Here is a 23,905-nt window from a genome sequence, read left to right on the forward strand (position 1 = left end):
TAAGAGAAGACACAATCTATTGCAAAATTGCCACTCTTGGCAGTCGTATTGTTGGCCTATCTAGTCACACTTGTCAAAGAGTGTTTTATAATTTTTTTTCACGTTATTCATATTCATGTTTGATCTGATTCCACGATTGCTTTTACTTGGATCAATATTCTTCTCACCCCAAATGTAAGATCTGTATTGCCAATCGTATTAGACAAATACAAGAATTAATACCATGCTTGTTCTTGGTAATAAACTCCATCGAAACCCTACAGATTGTGCTAGTCTTAGCTTGACACCGCCACAGCTGTTAGAATTTTCAAACTGGTGTCATGGTTCAAACTTTATTTCAAAGTCAAAGGAGTATTGATCTACTTAGATTAATTTTCACTCCTCATACCCAACGGAAATCTTAGAGAACAGCTTCAGATGGCATACTACAACGTCCGGTGGTCAAAATATGCCCACTGTCTATTTGTCAATAAATATTCTTTGTTTACTACTATCCCGTCTATCCTCATTATATTTATATTTTACTGTTTATCCTTTACACTCATAATTTAAATTTTTCTAAAATTCATTCGTTTTTAGAGGGGGAGAACTTAATCAGAAGTAGTGACGCAGGCATCTGCTGCTTAGAACTCACCTAAATCTTCACCAGCTGCATACCTTATTGCTTTACTTCCTGCGACGAGACAGACGACTCTTCTCCTTAGCTACTGCTGCCATTATTTACAACCAAAGGTAAGTGGTTCTATAGTTCTTTTGCGCTAATAATTTTCATAAGTTGTGCCAATTGATTATTCATATATTTACAACCAAAGAAAAAACATTTTAACGCATATTTTACGTTTCGTTAATATAGACAAGGCGAAAACGGCGGGAATTTTTTTTTAATCAAATTGCAAAAATCAATATTTTTGGCCGGAAAAATTTTTTTTAGGTTTTTTGACGACTCCGCCGTTTTCGCCTTGTCTAATATGCCGTCTATTAAATAGGTAATAATAAACTAATATTTTTTGTTTTATATTTACAATAATTTCAAGTTACAAAAAATAAAAAATAATACTCCATGAGTCGAAAATACCTATAAAATTAGGCAGTAACATATATTTTTTCACGTTTAAGAAAAACACTCAAACTCTAAGTATATATCTTTATTCAGCAACTTCTCTAGATGGTATCCGTGTGTCAATCATCTCGAACTGCTTCTTAGGATCTTCTTGCAGATCCAGTTGTCTACCATTTTTACTCTGAATATACTCAACAGCTGTGTATCCTAACACTCCAACAAAAATAAGTCCCATAAGGAGATAGATTTTAGTTCGTACGCATAAATATGGACTCCAGATGTAACTTATGACTGACCCTGTAGACTCCCACAGACGGAAGTTGCTGAAGGCAGCTTCTTCTTCGCCAGGAAAGAGAATTCCGCTGTAGGCTGCAAAAATACATCATACATTAATGGGAGCATGTTATCTTTTATTGTGTAAATACTTTAGACCAGTGATTCCCAAAGTGGTCCAGGTGGACCCCCAGGGGTCCACGAGGGACTCAACGGGGGTCTACGTTGGCGTGAAGTAAAAATGAGGGTTCACAAGTTTTAAGTGGGGGTCCACGAAAATTTTATAGTAATTTGGTATTTATTTAAACAAATTTGTATGTTTTATCGTAAAATATCAATGGAAAAAATAATAAAAAAGATCAAGGCAGGTTTTGTTTATATTTGATTCAGAGTTGGACCACCATCTCCATATAGCTATTTCAGCATCCTTATGCCTCATCGGTGAAGCTCAGAAGTCTCAACTCTGAAGGAAATACAAACAATTCTGCCAATTTAAGGCGGAAAAAATAATGTTGTAATAGTAGGGACTCAAAAATGTCATTATAACAAGTTATTTTGATTAAAAACAAGTTTTTGATAATATTTTAGTGTAGAAAACGTTAAAATACCATTTTTTTACATGTTCCTACATTCCCAAAATACGTGTCCTTCGATTTGACTGAAAATTTGCCCACACATAGCCAAAACACAGGACTTCAATTGGTTAAAAGAATTTGTCTAGTTTTACAATACAAAAAAGTACGTGGAATAATCGAGGCGTCTACTGTAAGTACAATTAACTCGGAAAATATAGAAAAATTGGTTCTCCTTTAAAATCAAGATGGCATCTAACGCAATGGCGGAATTCATTCGCGATTTTAAATTTACACTACTATTGAACCACTAAAAATTGGAAAAATAGAATCTTGCTTGGGTAGCTCAGCATGCAAGATCAAGTGCTAACCCGACTGGACTATATAATTTTGACTCTGATATTATTGCATGTAAATTTTCTTGTATTGTAAAACTATACAAATTCTTTTAACCACCTGTGAAACCACCCTAAGTCCTGTGTTTTGGCTATCTGTGAAAAATATAAAAACAGTATTTTAACGTTTTCTATACTAAAATTTGAACAAAAACTTGTTTTAAATGGAATGGAATAACAGAGTGGAGTCAGATAGGAAAAAGGAAGAGAGGCAGACTCCGAAGATCCTTCAGAGATGAATTAGACGAAGCAATGGAGAGAAGGCAGGGGACTGGCAGAGAACGGTTGAGTGAAGGAAAACAGTGAAAACTGTGGAAATCCTTAGTATATATTATTGTGTTTTCAATTTATCAATCAAAGGCAAAATGAAAATTAAATTAAATTTTTTTTTTAAATAACGCGGGCACATAATTTTGATACACCCTGTATATTGATCTGTAAATATTTATTAGAATTTAGTTTGGATGTAAGTGGATTTCTTTTTTTTTAATGAGCTTTCCGATGATCCACTAAAGACTTTTGTGAATAATTAAAGTGAAAAGAACGATGTATTTAGGTTTAAAATGGAAAAAGATTGTTTATTACGGGAACTATAGAATCCACAGGTAGAGGTAATTATCATTTTCTAGAAAAATGGTTTAAAAGAAAGTTTGGAATTTTAATATCTTTGTTTCACCCCGAGTAAATGTTGTAGAGTTTCCCCGAAAGTAATTAAGATGGTCGGAATAATTTTGAAAGAATGACTGTTTGTTTATCGAATGGAAAAAAATGCTTCTGATTCTTGGCAATTTGGAAGGGGAAAAGTGGTTTGAATGATTGAGTGAGTTTGAAAAGGAAGGCATTATGTTATTGGCATCGCTGAGGAGCAGTTCGACGTTTTCGTGGATAGATAGTTAGCAAGTACCAGTGGTTGTTTGATAGTGGAGAATAGTGCTGAAAAGTGGAACGAGAGACAGATCAAATTGAGACGAAATACCTCTTTTATTCTGTATTATTGCGAGAAGGAGAGCAGAGAATTTTTGGAGTTTTGTTTGAATCGAGTACTGGTCAAAAGAGGCCCGGCTTGTTGGAGAATTGGTACTGGTATGCTGATAGTTTTGAAGCTGGAGAACGGAGAGGGCTTTGATGAGTAGCCTTTAACATAGTCAACGAGGGAGAGCTGTTTTGGGTCACGAGAAGACATCAGAGAGAGTGAAGCAAAAGGTCAGTCAACTTATGTGAAAGATATATTTATGTTCGGAAACTAAAATTTTGAGTAAAAAGCGTAGGAATTAAAATTCCAATATTTCAGAAAGTAAATAGGGAGTATAGCTAATCTTGCGAATACATAATTTGGTTTTGTTTATTTTGTTGTACCAAAGTCATCGGAAACAAACCGATAAATTGTTTTTTTTAACTAGAATAAATTTAAATGGTAGAAATTTCATTCGGACATATGTGTCCACAGGTTTTAGATTTGATAGATTTTTAGAGTATCGATTTTGATAAATAAAAGACAATTCTGTATGTTTATTTTATATTTTGCTTTATTTCTTTTCCCTATTTTATCCCGATTAGGATCAACTAAGAGATACTGAACACACGAGAGAAGATAAGTATAACGTAAGATAATTTAGACATTTTCTTGATATTATAAAAAGGCACCCTGAGATTTTTTATTCATTTTTTATGTATGATTTGCGACAATTAAATAATTAATCAAATAAATAATAATTAATATAAAATTAATAAGAAGCAGATCATAACAATATATAGATAACATAGTTCTTATAGGAAGAGACAAGGAAAGATTAAAAGAAGCAGTAACAATCCTGGCAAATGGCGCACGGAAAAGAGGTCTACAAAAACAAAATAGCTACTCTGCTCTAGAAAAGAAGCTCAACAATTTAAATATTTGGTAGTAACTGTGAATGGCAAAAATAAGAGAAGTGAAGATGTAATGGAGGAAATACTAGCAGGTATAATATACAAAGGATATTATAACAGGATAACAGAATGAAAATATAGAGAGTTGCAATCAAATCCGTAGTTACATGCGCAGCTGGGACAATGTGCCTCATAGAAAAAGATAAAGAAAAATTAAGAATAATCAGTAATATAATTAAGTAATATATTTATTACACATAGAGATACTTCACATAGAGAGAAGGAAAGACGACCTACTTAATAAGAAGAACACCAATATAGAAGCCAAAAACTGACAGACCCAGGGGAGATCCAGAAAGAGATGGGAGTACCAGGTCATAAGAGATATCAAAATCCTGAAAGTAAAAAACTGGAGGAAACTATACATATATCATATATCGAAATGAGTGGAAGAAAATTGTAACGAAAGCCAAGTCATACAAAAACTTTGACAACACGCAAGAAGAATGCTTAGTGATGCACCGTAATAAGCGAATCAGAGAGCTCTAAGTAAGACCCAGGCAACCAAGTGACATCAATAACGTCGAGGAAACGTCAGTTTTTGGTTGAATATATCCACGTGTTTGAACATTACGTCGCATAAACGTCTTTTGTAGGTGATTTTAAAATACGTAAGATTAATGACGTTAAAATACGTTTAAAAACACGTTTTTATTTCAGACAGCCAAAGTGTGACGTCACAAAAATGGGAGGAGCTTAAACAGTTAATGCTTATAATGTAAAATAATGTTGTATATTGACATGACATTCACTCCAATCCAAACTTCATTTATTGTTTACGTGCTTTGTGTGGTGTGAAAATTCTATAATGTTGCATTGAGGGTATTGTAATTTGATTGTAATCCTATTAATTTTTATACTTTTAGCCTGTAAGCTAAATTTAAAACAGTTAAATTAAAAATTGCAATACCAATAATGCCCATACGAATAATTATTATTGTTTATTTTTAAAACCATAAAATGAAAAATAATCTAAAAAACGACAAAAACTACGTTTTTGATATCACTTATCTATAACGTGATAAGAATAACGTCGTTATGGTGGGACATATTCACGTCACTTTCGACGTCGAAAAAACGTGATAAACTGACGTGGTTTGGTGATAATTATGACGTTTTTCAACGTTTTGTAAACGTTATTTGGTTGCCTGGGGAGCAGCAAACATTCCATTCGAAATGAAAGGCCTTAATGATGATAAAGCAAAAAACAAGAAGAATGAATACTTACAGTTAATTTGTACCAACCACAGGGAATCACAGACACCCCAAAGTCCAGAAACCACAAAATATATCCAGGTGTTGTGCGCACTGGGCCTCCAGTAGAGAAGCGTCACTAAAAGGGCTACGTGTAGAACCAAAGCAAAAGCAATGAGTGGTCTTCTGCCGGTTATTTTTACTATACTTCCTGAGCAGATGGACGCGATTCCGTTGCAGGCTCCAAAGCAAATCATCACGTAACCTATATTGCTGATGCCCCAACCGCAGGATACGAATGCCTACAGTAATAAAAAGAAACAATTTACAAGTGAAAAAATTCAGAGGCAAAGTGTAAATAAAAAACTTAAAATTTTTTTTAACTTCATTTAATTCAGAAAGCTGACCCTCTATCACTTCTTGGTTTACACAAACTAATAGCGTTGTTTTTTCAACTACGTCTCAAAAACGTAGATCGAACTAAACAAAATTGGACCATTTATTTACATTGACAATCCCTGGGATGGGAAAAGTCACAGAAGTCGTCAGAACAGTTAAAAATCGAAAACTTGAATATTTTGGCCATGTTATGCGACACCCAGAGAGATATAATATACTCCATTTAATAATACAAGGCAAGGTAGACGGAAGAAGAGGGCCAGGTCGAAGAAGAACGTCATGGCTTAAAAACCTGAGAGAATGGTATAACAGATCCTCTGCATCCCTTTTCCGAGCTGCCGTTAACAAAATTACTATAGCCAATTTGATAGCCAACGTTCGATAATGGAGCACGGCACATGAAGAAGAAGAAGACAATCCCTTAGAAACGAAATTAAATCCAATCACCGGCTGAGAGTTTATTTATTTGTCCGGGATAAGATCTTCCATGCGTGAGAATGCAATCCATTCCCTGTTCAGAGTTTGAAGTAGCCGTTGGTCTGGCAATTTTTCATCAAATACTGGGGTTTGTCCCCCTGTATCATCAATTTCCAGTTTATTCCATTAAATGCCAAGAAAAAATATTTTGAAACTTACTATGGTTTTCTTTTCAACCTGCTTATTTAAGGGTGTGAAAGTGAGGCAGTCCCTAAATCATTAATTTGTTCTTAATTGGTAAGTTTTTATTATTTTTTGATCCTTCTTCAGCAGATAATGTTAAAGAGTTAAGTTCTCTCGAAAAAACAAGTGGCGTCCTCTTTAGAAAATTGTTTTTAACTGGTTTTCTTCGTTTTATTTCCTAATTTGTCTCCTCTTCAATTTGTTTGATGTGCTAGTGAGAATGTCCAAAAGACCACCCCACATATCTCTCGATTCTAAGTAACGCGGCCTCGTGTCTTTTTGTGTTACACATTGGTTTGTTACAATTTTAGCCGGTTTCAGAATCTGTTTTACACTACAATAGACTTAGATATATTCCAAGTCAAGGTCTATTAATAAACTTATTCTGAACTTTACTTACCGAAGTAAACTCTGCTGCCAGAAACGCTTGTTCAGCACCAATCAACACTGTTATGGGCAACATCAATAATTGAAGAGGTTTCTTGGCATGTTTTAAGGTGACAATGAGAAGATTCCATCCAGTAATTTTGTTTTCAGCAACTTTTCTTCCCTTTCGGTATCTAAAACATTGAAAGTAATTAGTTTGCTATTTGCCATTTTCAATAAGAACTTTAATTTATTATTCTAATTGGGAAATAAGCCACAATTTAACTTGAAAAATGATTTATTTAACGTTTCGACTTCCACTTCGGACGTCGTAGTCAAAATACAAAATATTAATAAATGAAACAAAAATGTTGTTGCTTACGTCATGGTCACATTCTTTTAATAATTGACATCACTACATGAAATCAACTTTAACTCAAGAATATCCGTCACAAAAAACAATCATAGCATGTGATATGTCTTTAAAAAGACAACCAATGCAATGGTGACAGTAAAATTCTCGTGTTAGTGATTCCATAGTAAATCACGAGGAAAACCAGGAAAAAAACGTCATGATACCATCCCGACATTGTAAGTATATGGTCTTACATTCAGTTTACTCTCAAAATTTGGTGTTAGTGTTTTGACTAAACTAGCAACCAAAATTGTTTATTTAAATTATTATTGATTCTAAATAAGTGTTCTCAGTCAAGTTGAAGTCATGTAAACTCCATAATATATGGTTTAATGGCTTGTATCTTAATAATATAGTTTAATATAATTTTGTGACGGATATTCTTGAGTTAAAGTTGATTTCATGTAGTGATGTCAATTATTAAAAGAATGTGATCATGACGTAAGCAACAACATTTTTGTTTCATTTATTAATATTTTGTATTTTGACTACGACGTCCGAAGTGGAAGTCGAAACGTTAAATAAATCATTTTTCAAGTTAAATTGTGGCTTATTTCCCAATTAGAATAATAAATTACATAAATGCCACAAATAAATAGCTTCAGAACAAGAACTTTAATATGTATAGATCCTTAATATCGGTCTTGTTATTGATACAATTTTGATATTTCTTTATGTGAATCATCTCCAATATACATCTTTTGATATATTTCTGTTTTATATTTCTAAAATCTGTAAGTCAAAAGTAAAATTTTCAAATTAAAAACATCGATATTTTATGTACCTTTATGGTAGAACTAGATTATGTAGAATGCTTGACTATGGATATCAGTATAATATAAGGCTATTTTTCTATAAATAATCTACAATTTTCTAAGGCTACAAATTTTGTTTATTGTTATTGTTATATTTACCGTGACATCTTGTCCACTCCAAAAGTAACAATGAGGACGGCAGCCACCATGCAGAAGAAGTAAATCGCTGCGATCAGATTGATTTTATACGCTGGTGGTGGAGCTAGATTTGGAACGGCTTCGGCAGAAGCGTAACCGGGGCAAAAATTTGCCCCGCATATATCCCCTAGATCGGTATCAGTTTTCTGCACAGCTTTTGTTGCGTTCGTAAACAAGCTTTTTGGATTCAAAGCTTCGGTAGTTGTTGAGAGTGGTAATGGAGTTTCGCTGTCTCCAGATGAAAGTACTGAAAATAATTATAGAGGTTACTATGGTTGGATGGATGAAGTGAAATGAAGCGAGTGGTGTGTTGTGTAACAGAAAACGTCCAAGGAAGTCGAAGGAAACATTCTTTAAAACTACCATAAGACAGGCTTTGATGTATGGAACTAAATGTTGGACAGTTAAAAAAAAAGGACAAAGGATGCATGTGGCGGAAATAAAAATACTTAGACGGATGTGTGGAGTGACAAAAAAGAATAAAATTAGTAATAAAGTAATAAGCATATTACACAACTACAGAAGAGTTAGAATATACAGAAGAATAGGAAGGATCCAACGAAGAAGAAGCATAGGAAGAAGACGCATCTCCTGGCTGAGGAAACTTAGAGAATGGTTTAACTGTAGTTCATGACAACTGTTCAGAGCAGCAGCCAACAAAGTGATTATAGCCATTATGATATCCAACCTCCGATAGGAGAGGGAACTTTAAGAAGAAGAAAAAGTTCCTGGTAAGAGTAAGAGGGGAAGACCAAAGAAGATCAGAGGAGATGCGCTTAGGCAGGACATGTCGGTAAAGGGGATTGGTATTGGTATAACCAAAGATAGAAACCTATGAAAAAATATTTAAAATCTAAGATTAGGAAAACTGGTACCGCGTCGCAATACAGACAAACATTTATGTTAATGTTATTAATATATTATACATCACCTGCAGAACTGATCAAGTTTCCCCAAACTTGCGCAAACGAGAAAAACATGAAAAATATCCCAAAGAATCTGGTGATTACACCTTCGGCTTCTACGTCAGTGATTTGGGCATAGGTTTCCGCTATTATCGTCAGATACGTACATTTAGCACACCATAGAGGTCCTCCTCCGAATCCTACAGCGAGACCAGCTGGTATTAACGTATAAAAGGCCGGATGAAATTGGGCCAGTATGAATGGCATGTACATTATAAAGCTTACTGCTATAGTCCTTTTGGCACCCAACCATCTAAAAAGAGTAAAAAGTTGAGACAAAAGATAAAATGGACAGAATATAACAGGTGCCATGAAAACAATACCAACTGCTGCAATGAAATTGATTATTGATATCACCCCTCTAGACATATGTCAACGAGATGGCGCAGATGAAAATGATGCAATAGCGCTCAGAGAGTACAAACCTTGATGTAGGAATGGTACCATTAAAATCTCGGTTCTGGTGAGAAGAGCTGGATGCGCTACCCTTACTAGATGTAGGCTGCTTCAACAAACCCTATAAAATCAAAACAAGAGAACATGGGGAGTCCAACGTGGCAAATGAGTATTGCATATATACCGATGATGAATCCAAATAAAAGGCTCAGAATGCGGGATATACTTCAGATCACTGAACCTAAGGCATTGATTCAATACCATGTGAAATACTACAGTTACTAGGTGACAAAGGATTACATATCATCCATTCTATCTGTGTCGCTGTTTGGAATTCAGGAAAATGGCCATCTGATTGGTGTACCTTAATTTATATCCCACTACACAAAAAAGGAACTACTACCAGATGTGAAAACTACCGCACACTGTCACTAATAACACATGCTAATAAAATACTGTTGCATATCATCAAAAACGGATTAAAACCCTATCTAAATTACCAAATACCTCAGGAACAAGCGGGGTTTGTAAAGGGTAAAGGTACAAGGGAACAAATCCTGAACCTGAGACAACTCATTGAAAAGTCTAGAGAATTTCAAATAGGTACCTATGATTATATACTTCGTTGACTACCAAAAGGTATTATATTTTGTAAGCTGGATAAATCTGTGGTCAATTTTAATAGAAATAGGCTCACCATTGCACCTGGTGACACTTAATAAAAATCTGTACAAGTCCAATATAGCGACAGTGCGACTAGATCATAAGTTCTCAAACCAATTCAAAACCAAGAGAGGTGTTAGGCAAGGATGCGTGTTGTCACCTGACTTATTTAAAATTTATGGTGAACATGTCATTAGGATGGTTTTATAAGGATGGGCCGGTGGAGTAACAGTAGCTGGTAGGAAAATGTCCAATTTAAGATTTTCTGATGACACTACACTTATAGCAGCAAATGAGCAAGAAATGTTCGATCTTCTGCGAAGAGTTGAGTACGAAAGTAATAAAGTTGGTCTGAAAATCAATAAAGCTAAGACAAAAATAATGGTGGTCGACAGATTCGACACTATTCAACTGACTAACATGTTACAGAAATACCATATAGTAAACACCTTTATCTATGTCGGGTCTAGTATAACTAACGATGGTAACTGTGAAGCAGAAGTTCGGAGACGTATTGGTATGGCAAAAAATGCGATGAGTCGCCTAACTAAAGTTTTGGAAAGACAGATCTATCTCTCAAAATATTAAGATGAGACTGGTGAATGCCCTTGTATTCTCAGTATTTCTATACGGAACAGAGACTTGGACTCTTCGCGCATACGAGCGCCAAAAAATTGATGCTTTTAGATGTGGTGCTGGAGGAGAATGCTGCGCATACCTTGGACAGCTCATAGGACAAACGTTTCCATTCTAAACCAACTCAATATTAAAAAAAGGCTGTCCACAATAGGTCTGCAACGAATTCTGCAATTCTTTGGTCACGTGGTTCGCAGAGGTGACGACAGTTTGGAGAGATTAATTGTTTCTGGAAACGTTCCGCGGAGAAGATCAAGAGGACGATCACCAACTAGATGGTCTGACCAAATAAAGCATTCTGCAGCTGGAAACTCATTCTGCGAAGCTCTCAGAGCAGCTGAAGATAGAGACCAATGAAGAAACATTGTTAGGAATATTGGAAGAAATCACGATCCTCAGTAATGAGGAAACGACAAGAGAGAGACTTAACCTAAGAATAAAGTGGAGTATGGGCAAAAATGTCAGCGTAGTTGAGTATTAGGAGTCACGATCTCAAGCTTCGGATGGTAATGACATCATCTTGAAATGGGTTAAAGGACACAATTGAAATAAAGGCAACCGCATTGCTGACCAACCAGATAGGAAATCGCTACACTTAGGAATCTTAGGAGATGATAACCTTTTTGGCTGATTAACTACAACAATGGTGGAAATTGCCAAATATCACTCCTATGCGCAAACCGTGATAAGATGGGAAGGAGTTCAAGGATGTAGACTTACCAAGGTAACAGTAAGAAATCTTAAATATCAGAATCAAAGAAGTACTACTCAGAGGTTTGTATGGACGAATAATTAGAGACCGCATTGAGAAGGAGTACAAAGACCAAGAGGAAGAAGAACAATCCGGTTTTCGAACAGGAATAAGCTATATTGATAATATCTTCTGCCTCAAACAACTAATAGAAAAAAAATTAAGCACAAATCAAGAAACCCACCTCATGTTTATTGACTTGCAGAAGGCGTACGATACAGTTCCTGTAAACAAACTCTGGAACGTGTTACGACAGACAAATATTAGTGTCACCTTAATAAAAGCCTTAAGAAATTTGTATGAAGGGTCAACATCACAAATAAAAACTGGAAACAGATTATCGCAAAGCTTCCTGGTTAATAAAGGTCTACGTCAGGGGTGTTGTGTATCACCGACCTTGTTTAAAATATATGTTGCAAAAGCATTGAACGAGTGGAAACGAAAATGCAGAGGCATGGGCGTGGACCTTGGAGAGATTTTCCTATATACATTGCAGTTTGCTGATGACCAGGTTGTTATAGCAAACGATAAAGATGATCTAGAGTACAGGGCAAGGAAATTACAAGAAGAATATAGAAAGTGGGGACTAGAAATTAATACAGAAAAAACAAAATACCTGCCAATAGGTACCGAACTATCGAAAATTACATTAGAAAATAATGAAATCATCATGCCCTGCGACCATTACACATACCTAGGAATCGTTTTTGACACAACGGGGAAAGATGATGAAGAAATAAAGAGAAGAATAACACAATCCAGAAAAACAATAGGTTGTCTAAACAGCGTCCTGTGGAGTCATGAAATAGGAAAAAGAAGAAAACACAATATCTACGAATCTCTTATTAAAAGCAGTCTATTGTACGGAGCAGAAACTTGGCGGATAACCGAAAGCAACAGAAGAAAACTGGAGGCAGTAGAAATGGACGCTTTTAGAAGATCAGTAGGAGTGTCACGCAGAAAGAGAATACGTAATGATGAGATAAGACAGCGAATGGGGGTTGACGGCTCTCTAACAACAGACATAGAAAAAAAACAGCTGATATGGTACGGACACGTCCAGAGGATGGATAACTCAAGACTCCCTAAAATAATTATGCAATGGGTACCACCAAACCGCAGAAAGAGAGGAAGACCCAAGAAATCTTGGAGAGAGGGAGTAACGAAGGCGATGAGCGCAAGAGATCTTAGAGAGGGCCAATGGGATGATAGACTGTCATGGAAATTAGGCATCGGACAACGTCGCAAGACGTTTTAAAACCGATTGATATATACTACTCAGAGGAATAATAAGAGATAGAGCCATAAATGGGGAGGAATTGGCCGACCAAAAAAAGTGGAGATCAAAATGTGAGATTAGGCAGATGTTATGGGACTATGGTGTTTGGTAGAGATGCCTAAACCTAAAACTTGGTTCAATATGTCCACCGCAGTCTTGCCACTAAAATGCCATTAAAGACGAAGTTTATAAAAATTAATAAAAACAACCATAATACTAACGAAATCTTGATAGTAGAGAGCCAGCAGATCGAAAGAGTAAAAAATTACACTTACCTAGAAACACTTATAACAGAAAATACTGACTACACTGCAGAAATCAAAGTCAGAATCGAAAAAGCACGTTCTAATTGTATGAAAATGGAAAAGGTCCTATGTAGCAAAGATTTAACGTTAGTTCTTCAAGTACGCCTAACAAAATGTTACGTATACAGTGTACTATACTATAGAGTGGAATCATGGACGTTAAATGTAGAGACAATGAGACGACTTAACGCCTTTGAAATGTGGACCTATAGAAGAATTATGAGGGTTTCCTGGGTAGATAGAGTTACGAACAACGAAGTACTGGGAAAAAAGGTAAACAGAAGGAAGTTGAACTTACAATTAAAGAAACAAAACTACAGTATCTCGGACATGTGATGCGCGGCGAGAAGTATGGCATCCTGCGACTCATAATGCAAGGAAATATAGATGGTAGAAGAAGCATCGGAAGAAGACGAATTTCATGGCTGAAAAACCTGAGAGAAGTTTGGATGCAGCTCAAAACAACTATTTAGAGCTACTGCCTCAAAAATTAAAATAGCTATGATGATTATCAACCTCCGTAGCGGAGATGACACCTAAAGAAGAAGTCTTGCCATGATGATCGACAAATCTGGAACGAATCAACTTCACATTACTAAGACAGTCAAATCAAACAAAATTAGAAAGAACAAGTTTTTTTATATTTCAAATTTCTTATACTTACTTAATGACTAAGGCTGGTAACAAAATATTTGAGATCAATAAAGAGCCATAAATGCTCGCTAGAGTAAAGGTACCTAAAGCACCTTCGGCGTTTACAGAGCTCTGTAAATTCGAAGCCCCCCAAAATGCCGTAAAGTGGACCATAAACGCTAAATTGATCAGCATCACATTCTTCCATATCCTCCTAACCTCAGCTTTATCGGTTCCCTCGTTGTTTTCCGATGTGCTGATTTGGTGGAACTTGGCTTCCATAATTTGTCCCCTAAAAAGATAAAAAGAAATATTCAGATGATTTTTTTAATGGTATAGGCATTAGTCATAGTCATAGCCAGTTGCAATAGATTCTTCAGTAAGACAAATACACAATCCTGTACCTAATACCGCATTTACACTCAGTCCTGTTGGACAGGGAAGTGGGCAGCGTGAATGTGTAAATAGCTCACTCGCGCTGCCGCTGCTCATGCTACTGCCATTGCACAGCGCTCCCCAAAAAGTCGGTTTTTTAGGCGGAAGTCAAAGGAGAGGCATTGCCGGCATTGGTGAGGACTGGTGTGAACACTTCACTCGCGCCGATATCGTATTTCGGGCAATATTTCCGACAGCTGTCTTAGTAGTGGCAAAGGCTGAGTATAAATCCGGCATAATACAAAAATAAACGAATAGTAACTAGAAGAAAATACAATGAGAAAACTACGGAGTCACTTCTTCTGACATGGGGATACAGCTAAATGATGAATCAACACTATACACACTAAATTTTGTTGACGATCAGGTGGTGATTGCCCAGGATAAATATGATCTAATATTTATGACAATTCGCTCCGAGCGTTAACAAAGTGTCAAAGCAAAATCGACCGACCTGCTCATGGTGGCGGTTTTTTGAAATTTTATAAGGACGCTTTGTGTATGTTTAAATGAGACATTTAAAAAAATTTCGTGTCACGCTAGTGATATTATGTATTAATATAAACAGAAAATAAAAACGCACTATAAATTCTTCACTTTCCAATATTGATTATCAGTTTGATTTTGTATGCATAACCTCACTATTGCAGTTTATGTCAATAAATATTTATTAACGAAAAAGAAAATATTTTGTTGCACTATAAATTACAGTATAAATTAATAACTAATGAATTCTGACAATTGTATTCGGTTATTATCACTACAAAATAAAATATTCAAGTTTAACAAAATAATCCCATAAGACTCAATGTTAAAACGTCCTTACAAAATCTGACAGCGTATCACGTGACTGTACGTAGAGGGGAGACGCACGGAGCCAATAGTACGTTCTTTAACGGTAAAATATTAGAGAGATATCGCAAATGCATTTTTATCGCACGCTAATAGCGGAATACGCTATTTTGACATGTACGCAAGCGCAGAATGAATGTTACGCTAATACCGGATAGCGTGTCCCGCTATTTAGGTTGAAATAAGGGACGGTAATAACGTTAACGCTAATTTGACATTTGGGATGAAACATAAAAATAATGTATAGAATACAAATTTTATAAACTAAATACTGTGAATCATCTTATGTTGAGAAATACGTGCATTTTTATTTTGTCTACAATAGACTACTTTTTGTGGTTAGGATATTATTTATTCAGATATTTTATATTATTTTTATACTAACTATTTATATTTATTGTTGGTTAAATCATTAAAATTAAAATGCATGTCAACCAGCTCAATATCCAAATTCATTTTTCAAAAACAAACAATTACAGTATTCCTCAAAATTAATTTCTAGGTTACATTGTAATACCAAACGTCGGTTGTCATAATAACGTTAAGCCCCGCCCCAGAACATTTGCGATAACTCTCTTGTTGCCTGTGCTGAAATAGAACGTTATACGTTATTTACGTCTTGACACGATATTATCGTTTGCATTTGCGATATCTCTCTATTGCAAAACCTCTTAATTTTAAAGAACCGCTTGGATTGACATGAAATTTGGCATACACATAGCTAACAAGTTAAAGAAAAAAAGTGATATTTTGCCGATATGTGCTTTTGCCCCGGGGGTGGTTTTCACCCCTATTGGGGGTGAAAAAGTATTCGTCCAAAGTAAGTCCGGAAATTGATAAACTGACTAATTTTAAGTAACTTTTGTTCTATAGAGTTTTTTCACTAAGTCAATACTTTTCGAGTTATTTGCCAGTGAATATGTTCATTTTTTCAACAAAATAACCACGCTTTTAGACAGTTTTTTGCAAGTAACTCAAATATAGTATTTTTACTACAAAAACGTTATTACGTAGGTCAAAATTTTTGAAGTAAGAGAACTGTCAAAACATTAGAATGTGACTTTTCATTATTGCCATGTTTAGATATAATAAACATGGCAATAATGAAAAGTCACATTCTAATGTTTTGACAGTTCTCTTACGTCAAAAATTTTGGTCTACGTAATAACGTTTTTGTAGTAAAAATACTATAGTAAGTATTTTGTCGAAAAAACATTTGTAGCAAAAATATAGCCTGTAAAATTAAAAAAAAAATTATGTATATATCACGTTTCTATACCTAGTAGAAGCAGAGTTATACCTAATTAAAATAGGTTCATATTCGTCAAATTCCAAATGGAATACTTTAACGTGAAATAACCAAAAATGAAGCACATTTCGGGAAAAACTCATTACAACTTATTTAAAGTGTTTAAAAAAAGCTTCATTTTTGTTTTATTAAAAAAATTTCTAGCATCAAAAGTAAACAAGTTGCGCTCAAAATAAAGTTAGTCCCTTTTTTTTTGGTAAAAAAATCAAGAAAATCACCCTCTAATTAGTATCTCAAATGAACTTAATCGTTACGACTTCACAAGTTTCTTGACTCGTGTATGTATTGTTTATATGATCTGTAAGCTTCATCGGTTCAAAGTCCTTATTTTTGAAAGGGCTGTAGTTAAAAGTGGTTGAACGGGTCACTGATCACGAATGTATGCAAATTGAGAAACAGCAAATCTTAATCAATTTTTGTCTAACAGAAAAACAAAAAAAAAATACATGATATTCAAAAGAGCAATGCTGACTTTTTTGTTTTTAGAGATTTTTGGTATCTCTAACAATTTTTAAGTTATTTTGAAAAAAAACATTTTTCTACATTAAAATTTTTAAAAATTTTATTTTAAAACCAAATTTTTTCCAAAATAAGCACTTTGAATCGACGAAACTTACAGATCATATAAACACAACATTAGTAAAATCATTTGTGGAGCGGTAACGAAAAATTTCATTTAAGTTGCTAATTAGGGGGTGGTCTTCCCGATTTTTTTTTGCCAAAACAAAAGGGACCAGCTTTATTTTGAGCGTAACTTGCTTAAATTTAATGCTAGAAACTTTTTATAAAAATATAAATAAAGATTTTTTTTACACTTTAAAAAAGTTATAATGGGTGTTCCCCAAAAAGGGCTTAATTTTTTGGATATTTGACTTCGAGGAATTCTATTTGAAATTTGGTGAATATGAATCTATTTTTCATTGGCTATAACTCTGGTTTTACGAGGTCCAGAGACCTAACGCGTACACCATTTTTTATATTTTTTTACAGGCTATATTTTTGGTAAGAACGTTTTTTCGACAAAATACTTACTTTTTGAGTTATTTGCGAAAAACCGTCTAAAAATGTGGTTATTTTGTTAAAAAAATGAACATATTCACTCGCAAATAACTCGAAAAGTGTTGACTTGGCTAAAAAGCTCTATAGAACAAAAGTTACTTAAAATTAGTCAGTTTACCCATTTCCGGACTTATTTTGGACATATATTTTTTCACCCCCAAGAGGGGGTGAAAGTCACCCCCATGGCAAAAGCACACATCGGCACAATATCACTTTTTTTGTTTGACATGTAAGCTATACGTATGCCAAATTTTATATCAATCCAAGCGGTTCTTTAAAATTTAGTAAATGTAAATCTAAACTTTTACACTATCATCAAAAATTTCATGCTCGCTTACATATCTCATGAAATGTTTCACAAAGATAAAGGAGGTGCTAATGACTAGCTTCAAGATTGTCGGTTCTAATTGAATCTATTATATAATTGTGTATGGTCCCTTTAACTTTGAAGTGTTCATAGGCGCGCATAACTTCCGTTAAACACTAAAAATTCATGTGGGTAATATAACAGAATTGACAGTATAATATCATTGTTTGATTATTCATTTTATTATATTACTTTGGGGTGGGATGGAGAATGGAGGTGAAGAAGATGGACATGTGGTCGAAATAGCAAGTGATAAATCACCAATCGGTAGAAGAAGAATCGACCGACTCAGCAAAATTTAAGTCGGTAAAATACACCGTTTTTTTTAAGTTTTTTTCCATTTTTTTTCAAATTCAAAAAACCACAAGAAATATAAGAGGAGCTGAAAACAGGAGAAAAATTTGGTAACAATGTGACCAAAATTTACAAACAGAGAAAGCCTGGGAGCAAATCAAATCTGTTGTAGAAGCTAGCGCGAAAATAGTTAAGGGCGACTTTTAAGGCACGTATCCACTATGTTGGAGCTCCACGCTCCCCGCAACTGCTCCAATCGATATGGCATGCGGTATGACTAGTGTGACCAACTCCAATTCAGTCCAATCCGGGACAAGGCCTTAAAAAAAACCTGAAATCCGGGACTTTTCAATGAAAATCGGGCCATTTTTTAAAATAGAAACTTAATATCATGGTTTTATTGATTATTTAACATTTTTATGTTGACAATGATATTTTTATGGGATTAAACCACAATTGGTTGTAATGGTAATTATTACATTTTTGTTAGTTTTTGACGTTTAAACTTCCAATCGGGAAATCGTTCTCAAAAAAAGAAAAATTAGAAAATCAGCTGATGTTGGATTTCTATGTAAATATAAATTTAGGTGAATATAAAAATATAATTATCATTACAACCAATTGTGGCTTATTCCCATCAAAAATATAATTGTCAAACATGCCACAAGAAAACAGCTTCAGAACATCATTATGCTGATTACTTCTTACTATCATATTTGTCGAACGATTAAATTTACTTAAAAATGATAAAAAAACCTTTAAAAATCAATCCATTTATATTTTAAATTGTCCCCAACGAACAAAATATATTCATTGTTTACATTGCTTGTTTCTTAAAATACTTATACAATTTATCTTGCAATGAAATTTGCTTTATAACAATGACGGTGACCCACCATGAATTTTTTTGTCCCACCAATTCAGTTTCATGCGAGTTCTTAGAAGAATAGCGTATTCAAAATTTCAAAATAGAATTTTACCAAAAAGTAGAAAATTCGGATGGCCCGGAAGCCTTGTCCGGGACGCCGGGACACGACTTCGTAATTCGGGCCATGTCCCGGATTTTTCGGGCTAGTTGGTCACACTAGGTATGACACATAAATCTTCACCGATTGGAGCACCGAGGCGGATCGCGCGCAGAGCCTATTTTACTTCAAATGATTTAATAATAATATCTAATAATAACTTTTTTAAATGAATTAATTATTTAATAGAAATATAATAGGGAACTTGCACATTTTTTTCTTATTAGATAATAATGTTCAGTTTTGTTTAAAAATGAGATTTCCAAAATTTCACGCTTCAAAAACTCGTAATAACTTAGAAATATATATTTAAAGTCTTCAGCGGTATAAAATAGTTCAAACGGCACGTGACGTCACAACGTTTTGCATTAGTTTTTATTATGGTTATATTTCGCTGTGTCTAGGTACACGCTAACGTGTACGCAAATAAAAAAGTTAGGTAGACGCGAATTAAACTTCATCAAGCCAGTGACGTCATTATTTAGCTTGCGCAGTGACTATATATTTTGGTACATGCTCTTTTGATATGTTTAGTGTTTGTTTGATGGAAACATATTTGTTAAGGGAAGGGAAGCAAAACTATTCAGATGTTTCAAACTTAATTATATTAAATCAATGTGTATATATAAAAGTATATATTTAGGTTAGCAAAATAATTATATGTATTTAGTTGACATGACATGTAGATACAAAATATTGTTAAAATAATTTTTATACGTAATTGAATTATTATAATCAACTATTCTAAATGCAAAATAAGCCACAATTTAACTAAAAAAATTATTTTGTTAACGTTTAGACGTCCAAATCGGATGTCATTGTCAAAATACAAAAATTAGTCAGATTAAATAAATTATTAGAAAAAATTTTTTACTAAGCAACAACATTTTTGTTTAATTTAATAATATTTTGTATTTTGACAACGACATCCGGTTTAGAAGTCGAAACGTTAATAAAATCAATTTTTTAGTTAAATTGTGGCTTAGTTCCCATTTAGAATAGTTGATTACAAAAATGCCACAAGGATAATTGCTTCAAAACAAGTTAATTATTATTGTGAAAGCTTTAGGTCTTCCTTTTATTTTAATCTTTTACGGTAATACTATTTCATTTATAACTAAAAAAAATATATATTAATTTATAGTCTCTTATCTTTTGCGTACTGTTTTAAAATGTTCTTAAACTCATTAAAAGAACTAAATAATTGTCCGCACTCCGTAGTTAATTTAAAAACAAACACTAAACAAATAAAAAATAAGAAATCACTGACACTTTAACTTTTTTATTTGCGTACACGTTAGCGTATACCTAGACACAACCTTATATTTAGGTATATTCTTCTTATTCTTTAGTTTATTGGCCTCCACCTACTTGGGTATTTGGCAAGCTCATCGTCGTGGAATAAGTCAAAAATATTTATATTCGAATGACATTTATCGTATGTCATTGTAATAATATATACCAGTTTGTTAAAATTGTAGTTTTATACAGTTTTTGAAGGAAAGGAACGAAGGTTGACTATTGAAAATTAAACCATTTTGTAAAAGTACAAATTTTCTATGAATATGTCAAACGATCAAAAACACTTGTAACGTCACATAAATGTATTTTCTACTGACGTTTATAACGTCTAATTTAAAATTCTGTTTACTTTATAGGGCTTTTCATTCACAGTCATTTGTTTCGAGCTTCTGTCATGTGTCACATAATATTAATTTATCTACGTCGTACGTTATTGGTTTATACCAATAATACAAACCAAAGACGTATGACGTAGATATATTAATATTATGTGACACATGACAGAAGCTCGAAACAAATGACAATCGATGAAAAGCCCTATTGGAAAAATGTAAATGTAAAACCAAGTGACGTCACGATGCGTTTTGGACCACCTGTTTTAATTTGAATTTTTAATCGTCTTTAGGGGCCAAACGAAAGACAAACAAAACTTTTTTATCTTTCCTGTTTTAAATTATGTTCTGTTGTGATTTATAACATTTTTTCCGAATTTAAAAATTTATGCAAGTTCCCTATTGCACCAGAAATTTAAATTTTTATTAAAAATAAATACAATTTATATTTAAACAATAATTAAAGATACAGTGTGTCGCATTTAAGATGAAGACCGCTCTATATTTCGGGTATTATAATAAATACAGATTTAAAGTCAAGTTAAATTTTAATCGCAGCCTACTGCGAACCCACAAACAGGGTAAATTTTCTATATTTTGCTTCGCGTTAGAGATATCCGAAAAGGTTATTTGAAAAAGTACCTTCAAATCTTATTCTAACCCCACATACCAAATTGCATGACAAAATTCGCACTTTTAATTTTTTCAGTATTTGTAGTCAGGACCCTAAAGTTCGTCTGTCCCGAGATGCATCTCGGGCCAGCCAGTTTTAAGTTTTAGGATCCTGACTACAAATAATGAAAAAACTAAAATTGCAAATTTTGTCATGCAATTTGGTATGTGGGGTTAGAATAAGATTTGGAGGTACTTTTTTAAATACTTTTTTCCTATATCTCTAACTCCAAACAAAATATCGAAAATTTACCCTGTTTGTGGAGCCGCTGCAGTAGGCTGTGTTTAAAATTTAAATTTCAGCTGAGTATCTTAAAAAATGTAAACATTGAACCTGTATGAATGTGCTTCAAATCTGTATTTATTTTGATAGTCAAAATTTTTTCATCTTAAATGCGACACACTGTGTATATGTCATTTCCATTTCCTTTTGTAAATAATTTGGTTGTTGAACCATGAAAGGATAGACCGTTCTTGACAAAAATTTAATGGTTGCTATTATCCGTTGAAGAACATTTCTCCAATGTTTCTTTTCTTGTACATATTTAACTTTTTTCCATTAATGCTACAATTTGTCCCGCTGTACTACCTACTTCTCTCGACTACGTACCAATTGATGAAATATGTTCAGGAGATCGCTCATGTTGAATAACTGTCCTATTGATATTTTTCCAGTCATTATACGCATCAAAAGTTAGAAAAACAATAATTTTCGTGGAAATCACTTTACAAACGTAACAATAAACACGGCTACATTTAGGACTGTACAGTGGCATGTTGGCCATATAAATGAATCGGTGCAATCACCGAGAGGCCGAGGCCTGTTGAGGCCGGTCAAATAAGTTTTCATTATAAATAATGAATAAAAATTCTAATGATAGAAGGTAACATGAGGATTGGAGGCCGCTTTCCTATAAAATCACCGTGCCGCTTGAAAAGTTCCAGCACGCCACTGGGACTGTAGGTACACTAACCACTCGCGAAGAATTTTTTCCCATTAGCTATTGTTTTATAAAATATTGCACTTTGCAAATAGTAGGGGAGCAAAGTATGCTAAATGTGCAGTCACTCGAGTGCTTTAGGACCTATTGGGTTGTGATTATTAGGTCCTAAAATCAAAAAATTACCTTGCTTAATGTTATGTATAAATTGTTAACTAAAATATTAACCAACAGACTAACCCCTAAATTCGACAATTATCAGACCAAAGAACAGGCAGGATTCAGAAAAGGCTACAGTACATGTGACCACCTACTGACAATGAAGTTACTTATTGAGAAAATAAATGAATACCAAATACCCATATATATGGCATTTATAGATTTTGAAAAGGCATTCGACTCCATAGAACTCTGGATAGTGAAACAATCACTACACAATAGCAGAGTAGATTACAGGTATACAGAACTAATCTCTAATATATACAGTAAGGCCGTATAACTACGATCCAACTTGAACAGAATACACACCCCATACCTATCAAAAGGGGCGTTAGACAGGGAGATACGATTTCGCCGCAGCTCTTCATCCAAGCTCTAGAAGACATTTTCAAGAGATTACAATGGGAAGAATATGGAATCATCATTAACGGCCAATACTTAACACCAATACTTAATACATTAACAACTACAAATAATGATACAACAACTAGACCACGAAGCCAGTAAAGTTGGATTAAATATGAACTACAGCAAAACAAAAGTGATAATAAATCAAGAGGATGAGTTAAGAATCGTAGTTAAACAAAGCCAAATAGAGAAAGTGAATGAATACATATATAATATACAGAGTGTCCCAAAAGTAGTGGAACGGTCGAATATCTCGCGATCTAAACATAGGATCAAAAAACTGAAAAATTCGTGTTCAATCATTTTCAAAAATCTATGCAATGACACCAAACACCAACCCCCACTACACCCCCTGGAGGTGGGGTGGAGGGTAACTTTAAAATCTCAAATAGAAACCCCTAGGTTTTCTTGCAGATTTGGATTTGTTACGTAAAAGTAAGCAACTTTTATTCAAGACATTTTTTCGAACTGTGGATAGATGGCGCTATAATTGAGAAAAACGATTTATCCTGATACCATAGGTAAATTATAGAAACGGTCTAATATCTCGAGAAATACACTTCCAAATGAGAAACCAAAAAAAAAGGTTTTTAATACTTTTCGAAAACCTATCGAATAACGCTAAACATGACCCTCCAACCCACCCCCTGGAGGTGGAGTGGGGGGTAACTTTAAAATCTTAAATAGCAACCACCACTTTTTATTACAGATTCGGATTGGTCATGAAAAACTAAGCAACATTTATTCGAAACATTTTTTAGAATTGTTGATAGATGGCGCTTTAATTGGAAAATACGATTTATTAGCGCCATCTATCAGCAATTTTAAAAAATGTTTCGAATAAATGTA

At 34.1% G+C, this 23,905-nt stretch overlaps 1 protein-coding gene across 2 annotated transcripts in view; it reads right to left on the minus strand.

Moving 5' to 3' along the window:
- Positions 1-998: 998 nt before the first annotated feature.
- LOC114326097 (UNC93-like protein) overlaps positions 999-23,905 on the minus strand; it is a 48,507-nt gene continuing 25,600 nt past the window's right edge. For both annotated transcript variants that reach the window (XM_028274319.2, XM_028274320.2), the window contains exons 2-7: positions 13,873-14,133; positions 9,145-9,431; positions 8,175-8,460; positions 6,880-7,039; positions 5,455-5,722; positions 999-1,429 (exon numbers count right to left, since the gene is read on the minus strand). In XM_028274319.2, the coding sequence (XP_028130120.2) occupies positions 1,146-1,429; positions 5,455-5,722; positions 6,880-7,039; positions 8,175-8,460; positions 9,145-9,431; positions 13,873-14,133 (1,546 nt within the window). In that variant the 3' untranslated portion in view covers positions 999-1,145. The remainder of the gene's footprint in view (positions 1,430-5,454; positions 5,723-6,879; positions 7,040-8,174; positions 8,461-9,144; positions 9,432-13,872; positions 14,134-23,905) is intronic.

This window comes from Diabrotica virgifera, chromosome 9, assembly GCF_917563875.1.
Source record: "Diabrotica virgifera virgifera chromosome 9, PGI_DIABVI_V3a".
In the NCBI taxonomy this organism is placed as follows: Eukaryota; Metazoa; Arthropoda; class Insecta; order Coleoptera; family Chrysomelidae; genus Diabrotica; species Diabrotica virgifera.